This window comes from Macaca thibetana, chromosome 7 (assembly GCF_024542745.1).
Source record: "Macaca thibetana thibetana isolate TM-01 chromosome 7, ASM2454274v1, whole genome shotgun sequence".
In the NCBI taxonomy this organism is placed as follows: domain Eukaryota; kingdom Metazoa; phylum Chordata; class Mammalia; order Primates; family Cercopithecidae; genus Macaca; species Macaca thibetana.
This window is the reverse complement of record NC_065584.1, coordinates 32,479,454-32,503,418: the sequence shown is the minus strand read 5'-3', so window position 1 is coordinate 32,503,418 and position 23,965 is coordinate 32,479,454. Positions and strand designations below refer to the sequence as shown.

Below are 23,965 nucleotides of genomic sequence, written 5' to 3'. Positions count from 1 at the left end.
TTTGCCATAATTTAAAATGGAGAAATATGGAAGAATTATCACCAATCCAGACATAGAAGTACTCAAGAGTAACAGAACATACACCTAAAATGGTTTCTGCTAGCCTTTATTTGAGAAAATTTACACAAAAATCCCCAATCCAACATTTACAAGTGAATCTGTATAAATCCCATATGCCTCTTTCCCAAACAAACCGAAAAATGGCTTTATGACAGGGGTCCATGACAATGGTATACAAGGCTTATTTAAACTGCATCATTCTCATTTATACAGACCATTTTGGATAATATGCTCAAAAATGGAGGAAAGCACATAACACCCCTGATTTTAAAGCTTATTTGCTCTTGTGTCAGTCTTTTGTCAAAGGCAAATACTTTTACTTTTTGGATAAAACCAAGGTATAATATCAATTAACTTTTAAACCAAAAGCACAAAATGTCCCAGTTGATAGGCATGAGTAAAGGGAAGGGACATGAAAGAATGTCATCTCCTACAAAGCTTAAGTTTAGGGTCACACTTGGGAACAAAAGCATCAACAACATAAAATATTCTCTTCTCCTATCTTCTTGACATTTTATCACATCAGAAGAACATAACTAACAGAGTAGCTTTCATTGCTCCTAAAAAGGGGAAAGGCACCAGTCAGAAATAGGAAAGAAAATCTTGTTAGGCTAATGGTACATAATAGAATTTCACATTTAAAAGTTTAAAGATGGAGGCTGGGCATGGTGGCTCACGCGTGTAATCCCAGCACTTTGGGAGGCTGAAGTAGGTGGATCACTTGAGGTCAGGAGTTTGAGACCAGCCTGGCCAATATGGTGAAACTCTGTCTACTAAAAATACAAAAATTAGCCAGGCGTAGTGGTGTGCGCCTGTATTCCCAGCTACTCAGGAGGCTGAGGCAGAATTGCCTGAACCCAGGAGGTGAAGGTTGCAGCAAGCCAAGATAGCGCCATTGCACTCCAGCCTGGGCATCGCAGCAAGACTCTGCCCCCCCCCAAAAAAAAAAGTTTTAGGATGGATCTTAACCCACATATTATCTTCTCTACTTGGATGCATCCTCTGTGACTTAGTATATGTAATACTACAGATAGACTTTCTCAACCTTTGCTGCCTATGCTAAGGATCTGCAGCCAGGTTCTCAGAAGCAGTACCTACCAATTCTCAACAGCAGATGGCAATGTTGTACAAGTTAACGACAGAGCTACTTTTATGCCACATGAGAGGAAGATAAACAGAGTCAAAAGAGGGGGAAAAAACGGTTTGAGTTCATAGTAGCAGGAACATTAACAGAATAGCCTGAGATTTTAACAACATAACTCATTCCCTCTTCCACCTTTGTACTTTATCCAGGTCAACACATCAGGGTTCTCTAACAATTCCAGTATTCTGCTGCTTTACTGTAAGATACATGTAATTCTTGCGACTGTGATTAAACAAGCCCTGTAATAGTCAGCAGGGTTAAAAAGAGATTACAGAAAGGATAAATTCCTACCTACTTTTTTGGAAGATGTGGGAAAGATTTCAAGTCACAACATTTTTCATAACTTTATAAACATGGTCATTTATATCCACATTTTCTCTTATTTACATTAGTTTTGGCCCTTAGGCACCTCATACTCCTACAGTGATTATTGGCTTTGCCTTCTTAACATGTATTTTTAAGTATTTACTCTCTTAATGGCCCTCCTAGATGTCTATTTTATACATCGTATCTCTTAATTCTCTAGATGGAACACTGAAGGACAGGAATTACGTGACTGGCCATGCAAGAGCTGGAAATTTTATTTATTTTTCCTTGGTATAAGTTATGTTAAAAATTCAAGCAACCACGTATCTAACAGAGGAATTTTATCTAGGACATATTAAAAAAAAAAAAAACTCTCAAAACTCAATAGTAAAAAGAACAGGTGACCTAAATAGAAAACAGACAAAAGACATGAACAGACATTTCACCAAAGAGGATATATAGATGGCAAATCAGCACATGAAAAGATACTCAACATGATTGGCCATTGGAAAATGCAAATTAAAACCACATGTGGTGTCATTACACACATCTATGTGAATGGTTAAGATAAAAAATAGTAGTAATACCAAACGCTGGTGAGGATGTGAAGAAACTGGATCAATCATACATTGCTGTATGAATTGTATGAGTGGCTGTATGTAAAAGGTACAGCCACTCTGGAAAAAGAGTAGGGTAGTTTCTTACAAAAATATACGTGTTTACCATACAACCCAACAGTGCCCTTTTGAGCATTTATCCCAGAAAATGAATATGTATGTTCACATAAAAACCTGTACATGAATGTTCATAGCAGCTTTATTAGTAAGGGCAAAAAACTGAAAACAACTCTTATGTCCTTTAGTGGGTGAATGGTTAAGCAAACTGTGGTACATCCATACCATGGAATACTACTCAGCAATCAAAAGGAACTGCCCAGACTTCACAACGATGCAACATATGCATGTAAGAAGATCTGTACATACCCCCTAAATATATAAAAATTTTTAAAAGAAAAAAAGGAAGAAACTATTGATACATGCAACAACTTGGATGGATTTCAAGGGAATTATGCTGAATGAAAAAAAGTCAACCTCATAAGATTACGTTCTGTATGATTCTGTTCACACAACATTCTTGAAATGACAAAATTACAGAGATGGAGGACAGAACAGTGGTAGCCACAGGTTGGGGTGAGGGTATAAGAAAGGGATGTGACTGTGGCTATAAAAGGGCAGCGAAAGGGATTCATGTGACAGAACTGTCTCTTGTGATGGTGGTCACATGAATCTACACATGTGATAATATTGCATAAAATTAAATACACACACGAAAAAAGTTCAAGCAGTTAAGCACAAATATTTTAATTGTCTAAAATGACATTTTCTTTAAGCGTTATCTACAGTTCAAAGCTCACTTTTATGAGGTGTCACATCCATCACCATTTTAAGACATAAAATCATGGAAAAGGTATCACCAGAAGCTACGTAAACATTTCAGCTAAGGGTAAAGAGAAAGTTAAGGGTGTTTTCACAAGGAAATTGAAAGAGGGCAATCCGAATGAAGTCAACATGGTTACACAAAAATCTTGGTAAAAGAACTAGAATGGAAGCCCAAGCTGCTGAGCAAGTGGGAGAAAAGAAAACATACTCCAAACAGATCACACAAGGGAACCCAGGACAAATGCTGACTTTGGCATTATCTAGGTAACCCCTATTTTTTTTGTCATAGGTGACTCTAATAATAGACCTATTGTTGCAAAACCAGTCAAAATCCTACCAAATTAAAAAGTCCCTCATTGATTTGTTGGGTGTAGGTGGTACCCCATGTCCTCCCACACCAAAAGAGATCAGTTCTGGCAAGAAAGCTCCAACATGCCTTGATGGTGCTGTTGGTAGGATGCCTTAGGCCAGGCACGTCCCAGCGATGTTCTGCTGGCTGAGGTACAAGGTGGGAGGAGAATATGCCTCATTCATTACTCAATCAACTTCTTGGCCTTGAAGAAGCGTCGTAGGTAGAAGACCTGCCAGGTGGCTAGTCCAATGAGGCAGAACATTGAAAAGATGCTGAAGTATAGGACCCGAGTGTTTGTTGACTCTAAAAAAAACAAAAACATTGTAAACATAATGAGTGAGCCTCCTCAGCTGGCTAAACAATGGCAGGGGAGGGATGTAAAGGCAATTAATTAACTTCACTCTGTCCCTAGGTCTAATAGTAGGATTTCAGATAATTTTTTTTTTAAGTTCATTATCCTGGCTGGGCGTGGTGGCTCACGCCTGTAATCCCAGCACTTTGGGAGGCTGAAGCAGGCGGATCATGAAGTCAGGAGATCGAGACCATCCTGGCTAACTCTGTCTCCACTAAAAATATGAAAAATTAGCCAGGCATGGTGGCACACGCCTATAGTCCCAGCTACTTGGGAGGCTGAGGCAGCAGAATCGCTTGAACCCAGGAGGCGGAGGTTGCGGTGAGCCAAGATCACACCACCGTACTCCAGCCTGAGCCACAGAGCGAGACTCCGTCTCAAAAAAAAAAAAAAAAGTTCATTATCCTATATATAAATGTTGAAAATAACAAAGCTTGCTGCTATCAATTTGATATGGGTATAGACTAATTGAGGATGCTGTCAACTGCCTATCACAGTAGCAATTTCTACTCTCTTGAAAATCTAACAAGGCTCATTTACCTTTAGCAGCAACAACAGCGAAGTAAGCAATTTCCCTTCCATATACCCGCCTTGGCAAAACTGAGAAAAGGATACACCAGAATTGAAAGTTTGGAGACTGTCTCTTTTACGGGTCACTTAAGAAATAAGAGTCGCCTTCCCCCTCACCGTTGGTATCACGCATCTCCTCTTCTCTCTTCTTCATGTAGGCAAAATCATTAACAATAGATTCTGAAAGGTCTTCTAGGCGTCGCAGCTCTACCTCTAACGGTTTGAGCTTCTCAACTTTTGCAATCTGGAAAAGAATGGAATATTTTCAGCTCTCTGAAAACATCGCTTCAGTCAAGAACATAAAGAAGGCAACAGAAGAGTCTTTTTTAAAGTTTCACCAGATTTAAATTCTCTCCTATCAATCATCCTAACATATTTTAAAATTTGGGCTTGTTTCTTTCCCTATAGACTGTATCTTTCCATTTCAGACCTTTTTTAATACTTTAATTTTGACTAAAATCTCTTTACAAGTAATATAATAACTGCAGGCTGTAAAGCAAGATATACTATTGTCTCAAGATTTTTTACTTTTTTTTTTGAGACAGAATCTTACTCTGTTGCCCAGACTGCAGTGCAGTGGCATAGTCTTGGCTCACTGCAGGCTTGACCTCCTGGGCTCAAGCAATCCTCTTGCTTCAGCATCCCGAGTAGCTGGGACCACAGTCATGCAGCGCCACACCCAGCTAATTTTTGCACTTTTTGTAGAGATGGGGTTTTGCCATGTTGCCCAGGCTGGTCTCCAACTCCTAAGCTCAAGCAATCTGTCCGCCTCGGCCTCCCAAAGTGTTGGGACTACAAGTGTGAACCACCATGCCCAGCTGATTTTTGACTTTAGTAAAGCACTTTACTTTGCCCTTCCACTCATGTCTAAGAAGTAAACAACATTATTAATATAATAAATGTAAGTCATATTAGGTCAAACCTGGTTTTAGAAGAAAAACCACTAAATTCATTAAACCTTTGACAGTACATATGAATGTGAGCATGTGTTATTATAGCATTAAAGTAATACTTCAAAATACACAATTAGAGAATTCTGGTTTGTTCATATAAATCCTACAACAACTTTTAAGGTTTAGTATCAGAGCTCAGATGTGAGAAAACTCCACTGAATTTTTTATGTATTTTTTTTCTTTTAGAATGACACAGTTATCAAAAGAAATCTCCAAGGAATTCCCTGTATGCTGAGGAATGAAGGATGTCAGAAAGAAATTAACTGTCTTCTGTTCTCAAGTTAGATCCCTAAGAAAACTCTTAAGAGTATCTAATAACTAGAGGCATCTATCACACCAAAGATTGCACTATTCTATGTTTTTTTTCTTATCAATCTTAGATTATGCTTTGCTTTAAAATGGGATACACCACCACAGCTTTCCAGATTTTTTTTTGTTTTTTTTTTTTTTGAGATGGAGTCTCGCTCTGTTGCCAGGCTAGAGTGCAATGGCACGATTTTGGCTCACTGCAACCTCCGCCTCCCAGGTTCAAGTGATTCTCCTGCCTCAGCCTCCTAAGTAACTGGGACTACAGGCATGCGCCACCACATGCAGCTAATTTTTTGTATTTTTAGTAGAGGTGGGGTTTCACCATGTTGGCCAGGATGGTCTTGATCTCTTGACCTCGTGATCCACCTGCCTCGGCCTCCCAAAGTGCTGAGATTATAGGCGTGAGCCATCACGCCTGGCCAGCTTTCTAGATCTTAAAACTTCTACATACCAGTTGCTCTTAAAGTTTCCACATAGAGAATTCTTTAATAACTATCTTTCTTTTTATTAATTAATTAATTTATTTATTTATGGAGTCTCACTCTGTTGCTCAGGCTGGAGTACAGTGGTGTGATCTTGGCTCACTGCAACCTCTGCCTCACAGGTTCAAAAAAATTCTCCCACCTCAGCCTCCTGAGTAGCTGGGATTACAGGTGTGCGCTACCACACCTGGCTAATTTTTATATGTTAAGTAGAGATGAGATTTCACCACGTTGGCCAGGCTGGTCTCGAACTCCTGACCTCAAGTGATCCACCCGCCTCGATCTCCCACAGTACTGGGATTACAGGTGTGAGCCACCACACCTGGCTACACCTAATAATTCTGTTTCTATATCTGCTTCTTTACTCCCTATTTATTTACATTCCCTATGGCCCACTTTTTTTCCTCTCCTTTGTTCAATTCATTGTCCTTGTTCTTTCTCTTTGTGAAATGTTAACAGCAGTTAACAAGGGATGAATAGGAGGAATTTATTTTACATTTTCTTATTATATTTTTCACTAAATGTGTGATGAACAAAAGTTATTTAAAATAAAACAAACTGCTGTTAAGACTGGGATGTAAAAATTGAGTTTATATTTAAGGTTCATAAAAATATGGTGATAGACGCGATGATACACCTACGTTTTCTCTCACCAGATGCACATTTTCTTGCATTTATAAAATGTTGGCTAGAGTTAATGGTGTGACTGGTAACTGCAGAACAGCTCCTGGGTGTAAGATTTAACCAACAGTTAATGCACAGAGCTAATTTTCTTAGGTGAATGGCCAAATGCCAGGTTTTGTCATTAACCCAGAATATATATCTATTCATTGATCTCATATAGAGCTGCAGAACAAAAAAACATTCCCCAAGAAAAATAAGAAGAGCTATACAAGCTGAACCTTAGTCTAACATCTTCCCTCCTGCTCTATACTTCCCCACTCTGAGCTTCCTAAATGAGACAGTATAAAGGAAATGGCATGATACTTCTTAGAGATAAATTATTTAAAGTTCCCTAAATAGAAACTTGCAAAAGAAACTGGAAGTGAAACTACGGCTGTGCCTCTGCCAGCTGAAAATGATATTTAAAAAAAAAAAATTACTTTAAAGCCTATTGAATCCCCCAGCCCCTGCTTTTCTTTCTTTCTTTCTTTTTTTTTTTTGGTTAAAGGACAATAGTCCAGAGACCTAAAACCCAAAAAACAATGATGGAATTAAACCTGGTACTGAAGATGGCTTTTGTAGATTACAGCCCCCCATAAGCTGTTCTCAATCCCTTTACAGTAATAAAATTTATTTTTTAGTTGTACAACCAACACATAAATATAGTCTTCTGCTAAAAATTTAAACTATCCAGAAGCAAAGAGAATATGAACCAAAAGTCTACCTTCATGGTTCCTCAATTCCCACATTGCTTTCCAGAGGTAACGATGCTTATAAACTCGATGTATTATCTTTCCACACCTTTTCGTCTGAGACACTATGCTTTTATATGTAAATGTACACAAAAATATAACTTAAAATATATTTATAAATGGCATCATACTACACATATTGTTCTACAGCTTTTTTCCATTTAATAAGATCTTTCCAAAAATGGCAGTGCTTATAAATTTACCTTATTCTTCTTAACTGCTGCATAGCATTCCACACTGCTAGTATTCTACATTGTTTAGTTAATCATTCAATCCCCAACCCCTTTTCTAGTACAGGTGCTACTCCAGACTCTATACCTCTATTCATAACCAAACAGTCAAATTCCTATCTTCAAAGCTGATTTTATTTCCTCCACAAAATCTCTGCTGAAGCCAAGCATGGTGGCTCACACCTGTAATCCCAATACTTTGAGAGGCTGAGGCAGGAGGATCACTTGAGCCTGGAAGGTCAAAGCTGCAATGAGCTGAGATCATGCCACTATACTCCATCCTGGGAGACAAACTGAGACTCCGACTCAAAATAAATAAATAAATAAATAAATAAATAAATCTCTATTGAATCCCCTCTTTCATCCAGGAAATTATTTTCAGACCTTCATTAGTGTGATGAAGGTCTCATTTTGGTCTCATTTCCTAAAAGCCATTTTTGCCTAATAATTACCTTCACTCATGATACTAATTTAAAATCTAGAAAGCTTAAAGAAATCTCAAGAGACTAAAACAATACTGAAATCTAACTTGCCATTCCAAACACCTAGTACACCATGGATACTCAATAGTAAATAACAACAATCATGGATATATTTCTACGTTGAATCTAAACCTAGAAATCAAAATAATATTTGGAGGAAATCAAAGAACAAAAATCTTTTCAAACCACCAAAATCTGACAGACTTAACAATTAAATGCTATTAAGGAAAGCAATTCCACCTTCCTCCATGTGAGAACACAGTGAGAAGGCAGGATGCACTCAGAAGAGGGCCCTCACCAGAACCTGACCACACTGGTACCCTGATCTTGAACTTCCTTGAATCCAGAACTATGAGAAATAATTTCTGTTGTTTATTTTATTTTATGTTTATTTTATTTTATTTTTTTGAGATGGGAGTCTTGCTCTGTCACACAGATTTTCCTGCCTCAGCCTCCCAAGCAGCTGGGATTACAGGCGTGCGCCACCACATCCAGCTAATTTTTGTATTTTTAGTAGAGACAGGGTTTCACCATGTTGGTCAGGCTGGTCTCAAACTCCTGACCTTGTGATCCTCCTGCTTCAGTCTCCCAAAGTGCTGGGATTACAGGAGTGAGCCACTGCACCTGGCCTGTTTATTTTTCCAAAAGAAAAAAATTAGCCAGGTGTGGTGGCTCACGCCTGTAATCCCAGCACTTTGGGAGGCTGAGGCAGGTGGATCACTTGAGGCCAGAAGTTTGAGACCAGCCTGGCCAACATGGTGAAACCCTGTCTCTACTAAAAACACAAAAATTAGTTGGGTGTGGTGGCGCACACCTGTAGTCCCAGCTATTCAGGAGGCTGAGGCAGGAGAATCCTTTGAACCTGGGAGGCAGAGGTTGCAGTGAACCAAGATGGCACCACTGCACTCCAGCCTGGGCTGGGTGGACTGTGTCTCAAGATAAATAAATAAATAAATAAATAAATAAATAAATAAAGAAGTAGTAGTAGTGTTAAAAAATAAATAAATAAATAAATAAATAAAAACCACACAACTTCATTGCAGGCTGGGCGCAGTGTCTCATGCCAGTAATACCAACACTTTGGGAAGCCAAGGCAGGTGGCTTGCTTGAGACCAAGCTGGGCAACACAGCAAGACCCCATCTCTATTACAAAGTAGTAGTAATAATAAAGAAAAAAAACTTTACTACAAGAATATATAACAATAAACTTTTATTACCAGCTTAAAACAAATGTAAAAAGTTTCTTGATTGTTTTTTTAAACATTTTAAGGCCTTAACGTTTTTTCTGAGTTCTTATTTGTTTTTTTGAGACGGAGTCTCGCACTTTCCCCCAGCCTGGCGTGTAGTGGAGTGATCTCGGCTCACCGCAAGCTCAGCCTCCAGGGTTCACGCCATTCTCCTGCCTCAGCCTCCCGAGCAGCTGGGACTATAGGCGCCCGCCACCACGCCTGGCTAATTTTTGTATTTTTAGTAGAGACTGGGTTTTACTGTGTTAGCCAGGATGGTCTCGATCTCCTGACCTTGTGAACTGCTCGCCTCAGCCTCCCAAAGTGCTGGGATTACAGGTGTGAGCCACTGCGCCCGGCTCTGAGATCTTATTATGTGCAAGGTACCAAGGTAAATTACGATCTTAAGCTCTCACAGCTTACATAGTAAGTCATAACCATAATATACGGCTTTATGTAGTAACTTCTATAACAAAGACACACATTAAAAACAGAGTTCTAGTCGGGAGGACAAAGTGAAGCTTAACAGCAAGTGCGTGAGCTGGGTCTCCCAAGTTGGGCAGGACTTCTAAGAGGGTATTCAAGGCTGAGTGGAACCTGTAAACCAAAACACGGAGGGAGTAAAGTGCAGGCATGTTTGGCAACTACGAATAGTCTAGACTTAAGTAGTCTGGTGTGCTAGAAACTAGACTATAGGATATGTGTGCATGTACCCACATAACTGCCGCACACTTGTGCTTGGGGAGGTTAGGGGATAAGGGGATAACAGCAAATGACAGGCTCAAAAGTTAGGCTGAGACTAAATTGGGGAAGGGGATGAAAAAGGTAGAATAATGAATCAGGGTCATTCATATATGCTCACAATGTGGTATATTTTGTAATCTCATTTAATCCTCGTAACCCTATAAGGTGAATATTTTTATCCTTAAGTTTTACAGATGAGGAAACTAAGTCTCAGAGGTATTAAACATACTTGCCCAAAGTATCACAGCTTGGTGAGTTGGCATTAGAATCCAAGTCTATGTGAGTTTATTCTGTAAGTACCAGAAATGTAATAAAGAAAACCAGATGACTATACTAAGTTTTTCCTGAATCAAAGGTGAAAATGAACAAGCTATATTAGGTCACAAGGATCTATATAGGTTGTCCTATTTGCTTGACTAATAAAGTTTGACTAATAAACTTCCTGGGTTTCCCATTGCTATTATTTTTGCAGGGCCACAGAGTAAAATTTTAAAACGAATCATGTAAGTATTCTCAAGAAGAGGCTCTTTACTTGCTCAGGACTAAGCATTTAATAAATAGCACTGAGACTTTATATCACTGTACAAAAAGCTAAAAAAGAAATCCTCAGTATCAAAATTCCCACTTTCTGTTGTTCTGCTCTTGTAAACAGTTGATTAAACTGTTCAAAGTATCTGTAAGAATGCCAAATTATACATGTTTCATGAAGGCAGGCTGGTATTCTATTCTACTTTCCTTCATCACTGGAAGCATGAGGTATGTTTTGCCAAGTCTGTAAGACAATGTGCACCACAGGTTCTCCAGTAGGGGCTGACATTCCCCTGGCAGGCTGCATGTAGTTGTTAAATAATCAAAGGATGTTATAACTTCAAGGTACTTCATTTTGCAGTGAGTCCCTCATTTTTCAAATGAGGAAACTAAAGAGTCCATAAAGTTACTCAGCCCTTTGGGTGCCCAACCGAAATTAACAGTACCATGGTCTCTTAACTCCCTACTCAGGGTCATCACAGCATTTAAACCACCAAACTCTGCTGTAAAATTCGAGAACAGAATCCTTGACTTCCAAAAGCATTTATGCTCTCTGTATCCAAATCTGACCTATCTTTCAAGCCTCCTTGAAAGCTTCCTTCAACCACTCCTGTCCACGCTCTCTCTTCCCTGAAGCTCTACAACACTTACTGTGTCACACAGTTAACACTCAATCATATATTGTCATATTCACAAATTGTTTTATTTTTATCCTATCCCTTCACACTAGTTTGGCCCCTGAACTCAAGGAAATTAAAATGATTTATAGTTTATATAGTCTTAAAGACCTGATACATAGTAAACACTTGTAATTGATCTGTTCTGCCCACTCTATGCCTTCTTCAAAGAAGGCAACTTTCTCAAAGTAGCTAAGTGCTGCTGGTCCCCTGAAGCAAGTGTTTCTTGTATACTAAAAGCACTCTGCATTTATTTTTTTTCTTACTTTTTTCTTTTTCTTTTTTCTTTTTTTTGAGATGGAGTCTTGCATTGTCAGCCATGCTGGAGTGCAGTGGCATGATCTTGGCTCACTGCAACCTCCACCTCCCAAGTTCAAACGATTGTCCTGCCTCAGCCTCCCGAGTAGCTGAGATTACAGGTGCCTTCCATCACACCCAGATAATTTTTGTATTTTTAGTAGAGACAGGATTTCACCATCTTGGCCAGCTTGGTCTTGAACTCCTGACCTCAGGTGATCCACCTGCCTCAGCCTCCCAAAGTGCTGGGATTACAGGTGTGAGCCACTGCGCCTGGCCTGCATCTATTTTCATAAGGCCTGCCGCCTAGGAGAAAGCCTTCTCTACCACCATATCTATTAACATCATTCTTACTGGTCATGGTAGGTACCATTTGGAAAAGCTACAAGTTACAAAGCCTTTTCCTGTATAACACCTCCAAAATACTGGTAAAATTAAACTCTTCTAAAACCATATCCAAATCTTTCATTATAATGAAGATTTGAATCTAAAGAGTTTACAGAGTTATAAGTAACTGTACCAAGAAACGGTATTAACTTTCTGAAAAAACTGCTTCTTAAAACAGAGGTGTTAATCTAACCTCTAGGGAATCTCTAAATTCTTTTCCTTGGTGGAGCATCAAGATCCAAGACAGAAGCTTCTTGTGACAAGACAAATTCAGTCAAAGTAGTTTGCTGCCTCCACACCTCCCACTACAGCCCCTACCAACTCCAGGAACACAGCAATAAATGTGAAGACCATCTACTCTAACACAAGCAAGATAAACATAACTGGGCTGGTACATTGGCTCATACCTGTAATCCCAGCACTTTGGGAGGCTGAGGTGGCTGGATCACTTGAGATAAGGAGTTCGAGACCAGCCTGGCCAACATGGTGAAACCTTGTCTCTACTAAAAATACAAAAATTAGCTGGGTGTGGTGGTGCACATTTGTAATCCCAGCTATTTAGGAGGCTGACGCAGAAGAATCGTTTGAACCCAGGTGGCAGAGGTTGCAGTGAGCTAAGATCACGCCACTGCACTGCACTACAGCCTAGACGATATAGTGAGACTCTCTCAAAAAAAAAAAAAAAAAAAAAAAAAAAGGATTTTGGATCTAGTACATGGAATCAGAGTTCCTCCTTCCTGAGAGCACTCAGATAAACAGAACTTTTGGACAGCTGTTGCTCCAACCAGGGCAGGTGTGTTTTTGGTGTATCTGTTGATAGCCAATGACAGACAAACAGAACTGCTAGGCAAAATGGTATTTTACTCATGGGACACATAGATAGCCCAGGAGTTAGAAGATGCGTCAGATAGCTCCTTCTTTGTTGGACAGTAATTGCCTGCATTCTCCCAACTGCACAATCAGACAGTAAGTCCCTACAAACAACTGCTCTAATTCACAAATCACAAGCTAAAAAGAAGTGGCTCGGTTCACATCCTGAATCTACAAAGATACACCCTCTGAAGGGCAAAAGCGAGACAGTGGTCAGAGGTTCATAAAATACAATACAGGAAATCAAAATCAAAAGCGCTTTATTTCTGAGGACAGAGGCATTCTTTCTCATTAAAGAATCAAACAACAAGACTTAATGCTTCTTCACAGTATGACAAACACTGTCTTCCAAATAGTATCATCTTACATTTGTATTGTGTTACATAGCAATTTCACATGGATTAACTAATAACAATTTAGGTAGGTAGTGTGGTACAATTACTATCCAATCTTACAGGACCACATGGGATTTCAGAATTATGAGTCCATAAATATGAGGGAGAGATGTGTTGGACATGAAGAAAATTAAAGAAGTGTGCCACATTACCAAATCTTAATACTGATGCCAAAGGTTCCAAATCCTCTGGAGGTAAAGCCTCTCCATTATCTCAAGGGCCTGAAATTAAATCGTTCAAGTGATTCTCTTGCTTCAGCCTCCCAAGTAGCTGGGACTACAGGTGCCCGCCACCATGCCCAGCTAATTTTTGTATTTTTAGTAGAGATGGGGTTTTCGCCAAGTTGGCCAGGCTCCAACTCCTGACCTCAAGTGATCTACCCAACTTGGCCTCCCAAAGTACTGGGATTATAGGTGTGAGCCACCGTACCCTGCCAGCTAACAGCCATTTATAAGCAAAGTTCAAGGGAGCCTTGCTGCAGACTGAAGAAATGGCTGGTCTTTGGACTGTGTCATAGCCATTCCTCCTCTACATCAATTTGGTCTGCTGCTGGGGGGCAGGGGTGAGGGGTAGGAGAGTGGGGACACATGTTAAAGTAGTGGGGAGGAGTTTCTTGGTTAAGAAGTAGAACCTTGGAGCTGTGTTGTAACTACATGCATAAAAAAAGGCTTAGGACATGTCAGACATCTGAAGCAGGAAGCAGGCAAAGGAAGCACCGTGGTTTCCTTTGGGCTAGGGATTCCCCTCTTGGGTTAAGCAAAAGGTCAGGAAAGGTAAAGCCCCTTTCCTAATGTTTATGAAGTCCAAGGATGATGGAAATTCCAGGAGGTATAGGGGTTCTAAAATGCTATACGACAACTAAGTTGTGTCCAAAGCATTCTTTATTTAAACCCACAATAATGTCATCTGTTTTTGAGGAGAACTAGCTACATCTACTGTCTAATAGGGCATTGATGTGTTGTTATTTAATAAATACCCTTGGGTTGGGCAGGGTGGCTCATGCCTGTAATCCGCCAGCACTTTGGGAGGCTGAGACTGGCGGATCATGAGGTCAGGAGATCGAGACCATCCTGGCTAACGTGGTGAAACCCTGTCTCTACTAAAAATACAAAAAATTAGTTGGGTGTGGTGGCGGGCGCCTGTAGTCCCAGCTATTTGGGAGGACGAGGCAGAATGGCGTGAACCCGGGAGGCAGAGCTTGCGGTGAGCCGAGATCCCGCCACTGCACTCCAACCTGGGCAACAGAGCGAGACTCCCTCTCAATGAATAAATAAATAAATAAATAAATACCCTTAATGACAGCCAACGTGTTGGAGAAAAAAATTACAATAGGTAAAATTCCACAGAGTACAAATTCAACTGAGAATGGTCCACAGTTCGGGAACAGAAGCAGTAACCACAAACTAGAAATCATTTCACCTATTCTTCCACCTCATAATAATGACATCTTCCCTTGTGTTTTATATCTTACAAAAGCACTTTAAAATAATCTTATTTACATATAATTAAGATTCTTCTGAATCATGAAGGTTTAAAAAAATTTTTCAACTTACTCTTAAATTCATCAAATAAAGAGGTTTTCTTGTTTTATTTATTTAAATTAAACTAGCCTGGAAACAGAAACAAACAATTGAAAAGTCTCTACTGGAAACTGCCTCCCATTCACAACTATATCACTTGCTCCTACTTACTGCCTCTAAAGAACGCTACCCAGTTTCATTCAATTGAGGATTTTTGAACAAGGAAAGAGCTGCAATTGTTGTACTACTTCCTGTTGCAGAATTAACCAGTCATTTCCAATCTTCTTCCATTTTAGGATATTTCCCTTCCCAAGTCCTGTCCAAAGAGAGAACAACTTCTGTTCCACTATTCCTAGACAATTTTCCTAAATCACTTAAACCAATTTTCCTTCATTTACTTAGTTTGCATTCTTCAAAAGCCCATTCTATTTCCCGTACCCCACTCCTCCTTCATGCCCTTACGTACTGTTTTGCTCGGTAAAAATACTCTTATCTTTCTGTAAAGATCAATTATCTAGTCTTAAATAGTTCTTGTGGTTTTTCAAAGGTGTGCTTTGTTTGAAGAACCCTTTTGTGCTGCCCCCAAAGTCTCGCAGAGATGAAAAAGGCTGTTGCCCTTCTCCTCATTCTGTGCACACCTCCATCTCCCTGTCACCCAAATAAATGTCAGTTTTTATTACTCTATAATGAATACTTCCTATCAGCATCAAATTTCTATTATCAACATTCCTAGTCTCTTGTAGCTTCTTCCTCCATCCTGCCCTCTTCCTTAAAAGTCTGAAATTATTTTAACTCAAAACTATATTTGACTATTGTTATTTCCCAAAGACAAAACAGTTGTTCAAGACTAAACAGCACTGAATGCATGCCCTAGATATATATATATAGATATATACAACTGTTGGTCTTGGGGAAAAAGTCTTAGGAATTAAAAACAAATCACTTTTCTTAACCTTGGGCATTTACAAATAACTGAATTCCAGCTTTAAAAATGTAAAATATCTGTCTCTACACAACACACACACACACGGTTTCTGCCTCAAGAGAACTAATGCCATATGCTTCCGTGTTTTATCAAACCCACATTTCTGTGGGACAGTTAGTTCAGTCCTTTGGCTGACAGCACAGCCAGAATTAGTCTTCAAGGCTGTTTTTTTTTTTTTGAGACGGAGCCTTGCCCTATTGCCCAGGCTGGAGTGCAGTGGTGCGATCTCGACTCACTGCAGCCTCTGCCTCCCGGGTTCCAACAATTCTCCTGAGTACACTAACTGGGATTACAGGCGCACGCCAACACGCCTGGCTATTTTTTATTTTTAGTAGAGATGGGGTTTCACCATGTTGACCAGGCTGGTCTCGAACTCCTGACCTCAGGTGATCCACCAGCCTCGGCCTCCCAAAGTGCTGGGATTACAGGAGTGAGCCACCACGCCCGGCCAAGGCTGTTAATACAACTTTTTGTTCATGGCTGGCTGTCACAAGACTGCTAAGAAACCACAGCCTTTTGGGCAAAGCACAGCCTGTTGGCCTGCCGAGGTCATAGAAACCTCACAGCATAGCACACTGCTGCCTCCTCTGGCTGTTACAGCAGGACATACCTCTTCGTAATTTTTCGCCTCCACTCCATGCTTCATGTCTAGGATCACGAGTTGGTCAGGTATCCGCCCTGTTCCTGAGAAAGAAATCAAAGGATTCATTGTGTGGAATACTTAAAATTCCGGGAAATTACCCACCCACCCACCCGCCCTCCCTCTCCAGAACCCCTACCCTCTCAATAGAGGGAAACAGCCACAACTCCTCCCCCTGCTCAGTTGCAGAAAATTCTTGGCTCTGGCTAAAATCACAAACATTCCAGACAAAGCCTCTATCTGTGTGGGGTGCCGGAAAGCAACAAGAACATGCTGCTGGCAAACATCTCTGAGCAGGCGAGGACACAAGATACTGCAACTGGTACTACAGAGGAACAGAACAGAAGGGAAAACACACAGGCTTATTGAATTGGGAAATAAAACTCAAAAATCAAAACAGTGTGAAATTGAGTGGCATATAAATCAAGAGATAGTGGCCAACAACTTCGGCTGAAAATGCGTATTTCCACATCTGAAAAGGTTGCCCTGTCAAATTTTGAGGGAAGACCATGATCAATTAGGATTATTGGGTATGTGCTAAGCTTAGATTTACTTAATATAAATCTAAGTACTGAAAAGAACATAAGTTTTATCTAATATTCCACTTTAATTCAAACATTTTGATCAATGTATGGCCTATTTCAGTAGGAGTACAATGTTACAGAGCTATTCCCACTAAGCCCTTAAAAGAGTTACAACAGCTGAAGAAAAAAAAAAAACTTTACAGTAAGAGTTCAAATCTCAGGGATGCTTCTTATAATAGAGTTCATGTTAGACGAGTCGATCTGATTCAGCTGGATCAAAGAGGCATACTAATCTTAAATCATCAAGTAGGAGAAAGGAAAAGACCCAAAGAGCCCCAGAAAACTGTTCAGCCCCAATCCCCTGGAATTCACCTAGTTATAAAATTTACAACTGCCTGCATGAAATCAGAAGTTCTGGGATACACAGTACCACTGAAGCACTGGGGTTCCTGAGACCATAAGCCACACTGAATGGTATTGTACCCTCTGATGCCTGAGAGACACTGTAAGTTTTCTGAAATGAACTGAAGTCAATTCAGTAACTACTCATTGAGAACTCACTAAGTACTAGAACTGTGCTGGAGATTTTAAAGGGACATGCTATGGCTTAAATGTGCCCCTCTCAAAGTTCATGTGTTGGAAACTTAATCCCCAATGCAAGAGTGTTGAGAGGTAGAACCTTTAATTTTATTTATTTATTTAATTAAAAAAATTTTTTTAAGATAGGTTGTTACTCTGTCTTCCAAGCTGGAGTGCAATGGCATGTACCATCATGGCCTACTGTAGCCTCGAACTGCTAGGCTCAAGCAATCCTCCCACTTCAGCCTCTCCAGTAGCTGGACTATAGGTGTGCGCCACCGCACCCAGGTAATTTTTGTATTTTTTGTAGAGACAGGGTCTCACTATACTGTCCAGGGTGATCTGGAACTCCTGGGCTCCAGCAATCCTCCTGCCTCAGCCTCTCAAAGTGCTGGGATTATAGCCATGAGCCACTGTGCCTGGCCGAGAAGCAGGACCTTTAAGAATTGATTAGGTTATGGGGCTCTGCCCTCATCAATAGATTAATGTCATTATAATAGAAGTAGGTTTGTTATAAAAGTGAGTTCAGCCCCTTCTTGCCCTCCTGTGCATTCTCTTGCCATGTGATACCTTCTGCCATGTTACTGTGACACAGCAAAAAGGCCCTCACCAGATGTGGCCCCTTGATGTTGGACTTTCCAGACTCCAGAACCATGAACCAAATAAATTTCTACTGTTTATAAATTACCCAGTCTGTGATGTTCTGTTATAGCAGCACAAAATGGACTAAGCCAGGATACAATCCCTGCCTTCAAATAATTCAACTGGGATCTAAGACATATACACAAAACGACTACAGTGAAAATGCAAAGCACTGTAAAATTTTAAGCCAAAGGAACTGGTTCAGACAATCCCAATATGGAGCAAAGGGAAGAGGAGGGAAGACAGTGGTTGTGGACAGACTTCACTAAAGAGGGAACACCTAAAGGCAGGACTTAGGCAAAGTACTCTAGGCAGATGGCAAAGCATGAGCAAAGGCTTAGATATTAAAATCGGAGTACGGCATGTTTGAAAGACAGTAAAGAACTTCTTTTGGGATGGGTGCAGTGGCTCATGCCTGTAATCCCAGAACTTTGGGAGGCCGAGGCAGGTGGATCACTTGAGGTTCGAGTTCGAGACCAGCCTGGCCAACATGGTGAAACCCATCTCTAATAAAAATACACAAACTAGCCAGGCATGGTGATGCGTGCCTATAGCTGCAGCTATTCCGGAGGCTGAGGCATGAGAATCGCTTGAACCCAGGAGACAGAGGTTGCAGTGAGCTAAGATCACGCCACTGCACTCCAGCCTGGGTGACAGAGCAAGACTCTGTCTCACAAAAAACAAAAAAAAACAAAAAAAAAAACACAAAAGGCCGGGCGCGGTGGCTCAAGCCTGTAATCCCAGCACTTTGGGAGGCCGAGACGGGCGGATCACGAGGTCAGGAGATCGAGACCATCCTGGCTAACACGGTGAAACCCCGTCTCTACTAAAAAATACAAAAAACTAGCCGGGCAAGGTGGCGGGTGCCTGTAGTCCCAGCTACTCGGGAGGCTGAGGCAGGAGAATGGCGTAAACCTGGGAGGCGGAGCTTGCAGTGAGCTGAGATCCGGCCACTGCACTCCAGCCTGGACCACAAAGCGAGACTCCGTCTCAAAAAAAAAAAAAAAAAAAAAAAAAAAAAACCACAAAAAAACAACTTCTTTTGGATAGATTGGAAAGATTAATTTGAAAGCAAAGAAATATAAATAAGACTGCACAGGGTAAGACTGAGAGCAAAGTAAGACAAGCCACAGTGTCTTCTGAGCATGAAAACAACAAACAAAACAAAACACAATGTCGCACCCAGAGTGTTCTGTTCTCCCAAATCCAATGTGTAATCCTGATTATGCCATTGTCCACGGAAGAAGTAATGCAAATTTTTGATTTTCTTTCCTCACTGAAAAAGTTGTGAAACTTAAGCAGTTCACAGCCCCACCTGGTCCAAATGATCAGGATATCTTCTTACGTACAGTCTTCCAACTACCTCCCTGATTGTCACAGCACAGTACAGTCATGCACTGCATGAAGACAGTTCAGTCGAGGACGGACTGCACATATGAAGGTGGTCCCATAAGATTATTATAATACTGTCTTTTACTATATCTTTTCTATGTTTAGATAAATAGCATTGTGTTCCAACTGCCTACAGTATTCAGTACAGTCACATGCTTTACAGGTTTGTAGTCGAGGAGCAATAATAGGCTATACCATATAGCTGAGGTGGGTAGTAGGCTATACCATCTCGGTTTGTGTTAGTACACCTGATATTTGAAGTACACTTGATATCTGCACAACAAAATCGCCTAAACACCATTTCTCAGAATGGTCCAAGCAAGTCTCCTGCCTCAGCCTCCCAAACAGCTGGGATTACAGGCATGTGCCACCACCACATCCGGCGAATTTTTGCATTTGCAGAGACGGGGTTTTGCCATGTTGGCCAGGCTGGTCTCGAACTCCTGGCCTCAGGTGATCCACCCGCCTCAGCCTCCCAAGTGCTGGGATTACAGGAGTGAGTCACCATGCCTGGCCAGTTTTTTTTGTTGTTGTTGTCGTTGTTTATTTTTTTGAGATGAACTCTCATTCTGTCACTCAGGCTGGAGTGCAGTGACACAATCTTGCTCACTGCAACCTCCACCTCCTGGGTTTAAGTGATTCTCCTGCCTCAGCCTCCCCAGCTAATTTTGTATTTTTAGTAGAGACAGGGTTTTTCCATGTTGGCCAGGCTGGTCTCAAACTCCTAACCTTCAGTGATCTGCCTGCCTTGGCCTCCCAAAGTGCTGGGATTGCAGGCATGAGCCACCATGCCCAGCCTTTTTTTTAAGACTTCATTTTGTTAGAGCAGTTTTCGGTTCACAACAAAACTGAGAGGAAGGCACAAAGATTTCCCATATTCCCTTTCCCCTTACATATGCGTAGCCTCCCCCATTATCACCATCTCCCACCAGAGTGGTACATTTGTACAAATGATGAACCTACATGGACACATCACTATCAACCAAAGTCCATAATTTGCATTAGGATTCACTCTTGGTGTACATTCCAAATGTAATGTTCCGACAACCATATAATGATATGTATCCACTATTACAGTATCATACAGAATATTTTCACTGCCCTAAAAGTTCCCTCTGTTCCACCTATTCAATCTTTCATTCCACTTAGTTGACCTTTTAAAAGGTGCTCCAAAGACTACAAGGTAACAGGTCTCCAAATCAGAATAAATAAAGAATACAAATGAAACTGGATATTAAGTGCTGACCGTAGTAGTAAGGAGCACTAGTGCACTAGAGTTGGAGAAGATTCTTAATCCAGAGAAACACTCTGATTACTCACCCTTGCTCTCAAAACACACTTCAAACATGTCATAATCTTCAGTGGTAAAGGCAAATTTCCCCTTGGTTGCATCCTCTTTGGAGTAGAGAATATGGCCAGCAGAATCTGTGATCTAAAATAAGAAATGTAGTAAGAATAGGCAGCAAATAACACTCAGGAAGAGAACTTACAGAAACTGGGGAGACAGAGACACTATCTACGAAAGACAATTTATAGTTCTCATTATGATGACTATCTTCCAGCCATCCCCAAAGACAAAAACTGGATTAGAAGATTAAATCCAAATACAGTAAATTTCATTCATTCAAGTAGTCTAATCACATTGCAGGCTAAAATCTGTTGCTGCTATAGATGTCTTACCATACCAAAAAGTTAATCTAGCTAATGCTCCAAGTTACATACACTGGACTTATTGGCAAAAACTCACTTTATAGATGCAGACTAGTATCATTGTGCATAGAGGAACATGTCACAAAAATGAAAGTAGACAATTATCAAAAGCTTATACAAGAGGGACAAAGATACATAAAAACACATTTATTCTATAAAACAAATTTGATAGGGAAGGGGTGTGGGTGGAGAATAAAATTAGGACACACAATACAAGGGCAGCAGGAAAAAAAGCATGCATAGAGAAGATAATCCAGGAGATCTATTCCTGCAAATTTCATGTTAATTATGTCAACAGCTACATAGAGTGGGAACAAAACACAGGAAACAAACAAGAAATTTCTGGCCAGGCATGGTGGCTCATGCCTGTAATCCCAAACTTTGGAACACCAAGGCAGGAGGATCACTTGAGCTCAAGAGTTCAAGACCTGGCTGGGCGCGGTGGCTCACACCTATAATCCCAGCACTTTGGGAGGCCGAGGCGGACAGATCACGAGTTCAAGAGATCGAGACCATCCTGGCTAACCAACATGGAGAAACCTCATCTCTACTAAAAATACAAAAAGTAGCTGGGCATAGTGGCTGGTACATGCCTATAGTACCAGCTGCTCGGGAGGCTGAGGCAGGAGAATCGCTTGAATCTGGGAGGCAGAGGTTGCAGTGGGCCAAGATTGTGCCACTGCACTCCAACCCAGATGACAGAGTGAGATTCTATCTCAAAAAAAAAAGAGTTCAAGACCAACCTGGGCAACATGGCGAAACCCCATCTCTACAAAAATTAGCCAGACATGGTGGTACGCACCTATAGTCCCAGCTACTGGGGAAGCTTGCTCTGTCACTGCAGCCTGGGTGACAGAGCAAGACCCTGTCTCAAAAAAACAAAAACAAAACAAAAAAAAGGAGAGAAATTTATCCTTAAAAAAAAAAAAAAAAAGATAGCCTTGGCTTCCATAAATGATTATTCCTTTCTTCTAGATCCTTAGCTTTAGTTCTTCAGACTTAAACTGCTCTATTACCAAAGAACAGCCTATCAGCACAGAAGAAAGGGCATATACTGGAAAGTAAACAGCCACATACAAAGCAAGGGAATTCCACGGTAATTTAACAGCCTGGATATCAGCCTTCATTTCTAGAGTACGCGGCTGTCTTAGTAGAAAGCATATTTCATCACTTAAGACTGGAAGCTACTTTGCAATGTGGAACACAAAAGTAGTGGCTTCATTACATTAAACTGGATGTTCTAATGCTATTCTTTTAAGGGGAAATTTTAATCAGGAAAATTAAGTAGCACACATTTAAGCTTATATATTTAAAAGTACTTTATAACAGTAGTTATTTCTGAGGGGTGAGACTTTCTCTTTATATTTTTACTTTTTTTTCTTTTTTTTTTGATCTCGGCTCACTGCAACCTCTGCCTCCCAGGTTCAAGTGATTCTCCTGCCTCAGCCTCCCGAGTAGCTGGGACTACAGGCACCCACCACCACGCCCAGTTAATTTTTTTTTATTTTTAGTAGAGACAGGGTTTCCCCATGTTGGTCAGGATGGTCTCGATCTCCTGATCTCATGATCCAACCATCTCAGCCTCCCAAAGTGCTGGGGTTATAGGCATGAGCCACCGTGCCTGGCCTTTTTTTCCATTTTTTAAAAAGACATGTAGCCAGGCATGGTGGCTCAGCCAGGTGCAGTGGCTTACGCCTGTAATCCTAGCACTTTGGGAGGCCGAGGCAGGTGGATCACCTGAGGTCAGGAGTTTGAGACCAGCCTGGTCAACATGGTGAAACCCTGTCTCTACTAAAAACACACACACAAAAATTAGCCAGGCGTGGTATTGGGCGCCTGTAATCCCAGCTACTTTGGAGGCTGAGGCAGGATAATCACTTGAACCCGGGAGGCGGAAGTTGTGGTGAGCCGAGACCGTGCCACTGCACTTCAGCCTGGGCAACACAGTGAGACTCTGTCTCAAAAAAAAAAAAAAAAAAAAAAAAAAAAGATATGTATCACTGGATCACTTATGTTCAAAAATAATAATAAAGCTATTTTATTTTGGAAAAAATCGATAATAAAGAAAAGTTATCACTACTAGATAAATTTGAAATGATAGATCAACTAAAAAAAGTTTTATGGCACATCTAAATTCCCTAATAAACAGTAGTTAGTATTAGTCAACTGTCTTCTGCCATCTAGCACCATTTACTAATTTGGCAACCTTTTAAATTTATTTTTATTATTTATTTATTTTTGAGACAGTCTCGCTCTGTTACCCAGGCTGGAGTGCAGTGGTGCGATCTCGGCTCACTGCAACCTCTGCCTCCTGGGTTCAAGCGATTCTCCTGCCTCAGATTACAGGCCCATACCACCACGCATGGCTAATTTTTTGTATTTTTAGTAGAGACGGGGTTTCACTGTGTTAGCCAGGATGGTCCTCATCTTCTGACCTTGTGATCCACCCGCCTTGGCCTCCAAAAGTGCTGGGATTACAGGCGTAAGCCACCGCACCTGGCCTTTTTTTTTTTTTTTTGAGACAGTCTCTCTGTGTCACTCAGGCTAGAGTGCAGTGGCGCAATCTACCCTCACTGCAACCTCTGCCTTCCAGATTCAAGTGATTCTCCTACCTCAGCCTCCCAAGTTGCTGGGACTACAGGCATGTGTCCTCACGCCCGGCTAATTTTTATGTTTTCAGTAGAGATGGGGTTTCACCATATTGGCCAGGCTGGTCTCGAACTCCTGACCTCAAGTGATCCACCTGCCTTGGCCT

General features: G+C 40.9%; 2 protein-coding genes across 3 annotated transcripts in view; both read right to left on the bottom strand.

Annotated features, from left to right (window-relative positions):
• ACYP1 (acylphosphatase 1) overlaps positions 1-23,965 on the bottom strand; it is an 820,450-nt gene that overhangs the window by 77,958 nt on the left and 718,527 nt on the right. The gene's annotated exons all lie outside the window — the stretch shown is intronic.
• Positions 91-23,965, bottom strand: part of TMED10 (transmembrane p24 trafficking protein 10) — a 553,877-nt gene continuing 530,002 nt past the window's right edge. The window contains exons 3-6 of the mRNA XM_050798879.1: positions 20,821-20,932; positions 16,334-16,407; positions 4,341-4,467; positions 91-3,604 (exon numbers count right to left, since the gene is read on the bottom strand). Coding sequence (XP_050654836.1) covers positions 3,483-3,604; positions 4,341-4,467; positions 16,334-16,407; positions 20,821-20,932 — 435 coding nt within the window. The 3' untranslated portion in view covers positions 91-3,482. The remainder of the gene's footprint in view (positions 3,605-4,340; positions 4,468-16,333; positions 16,408-20,820; positions 20,933-23,965) is intronic.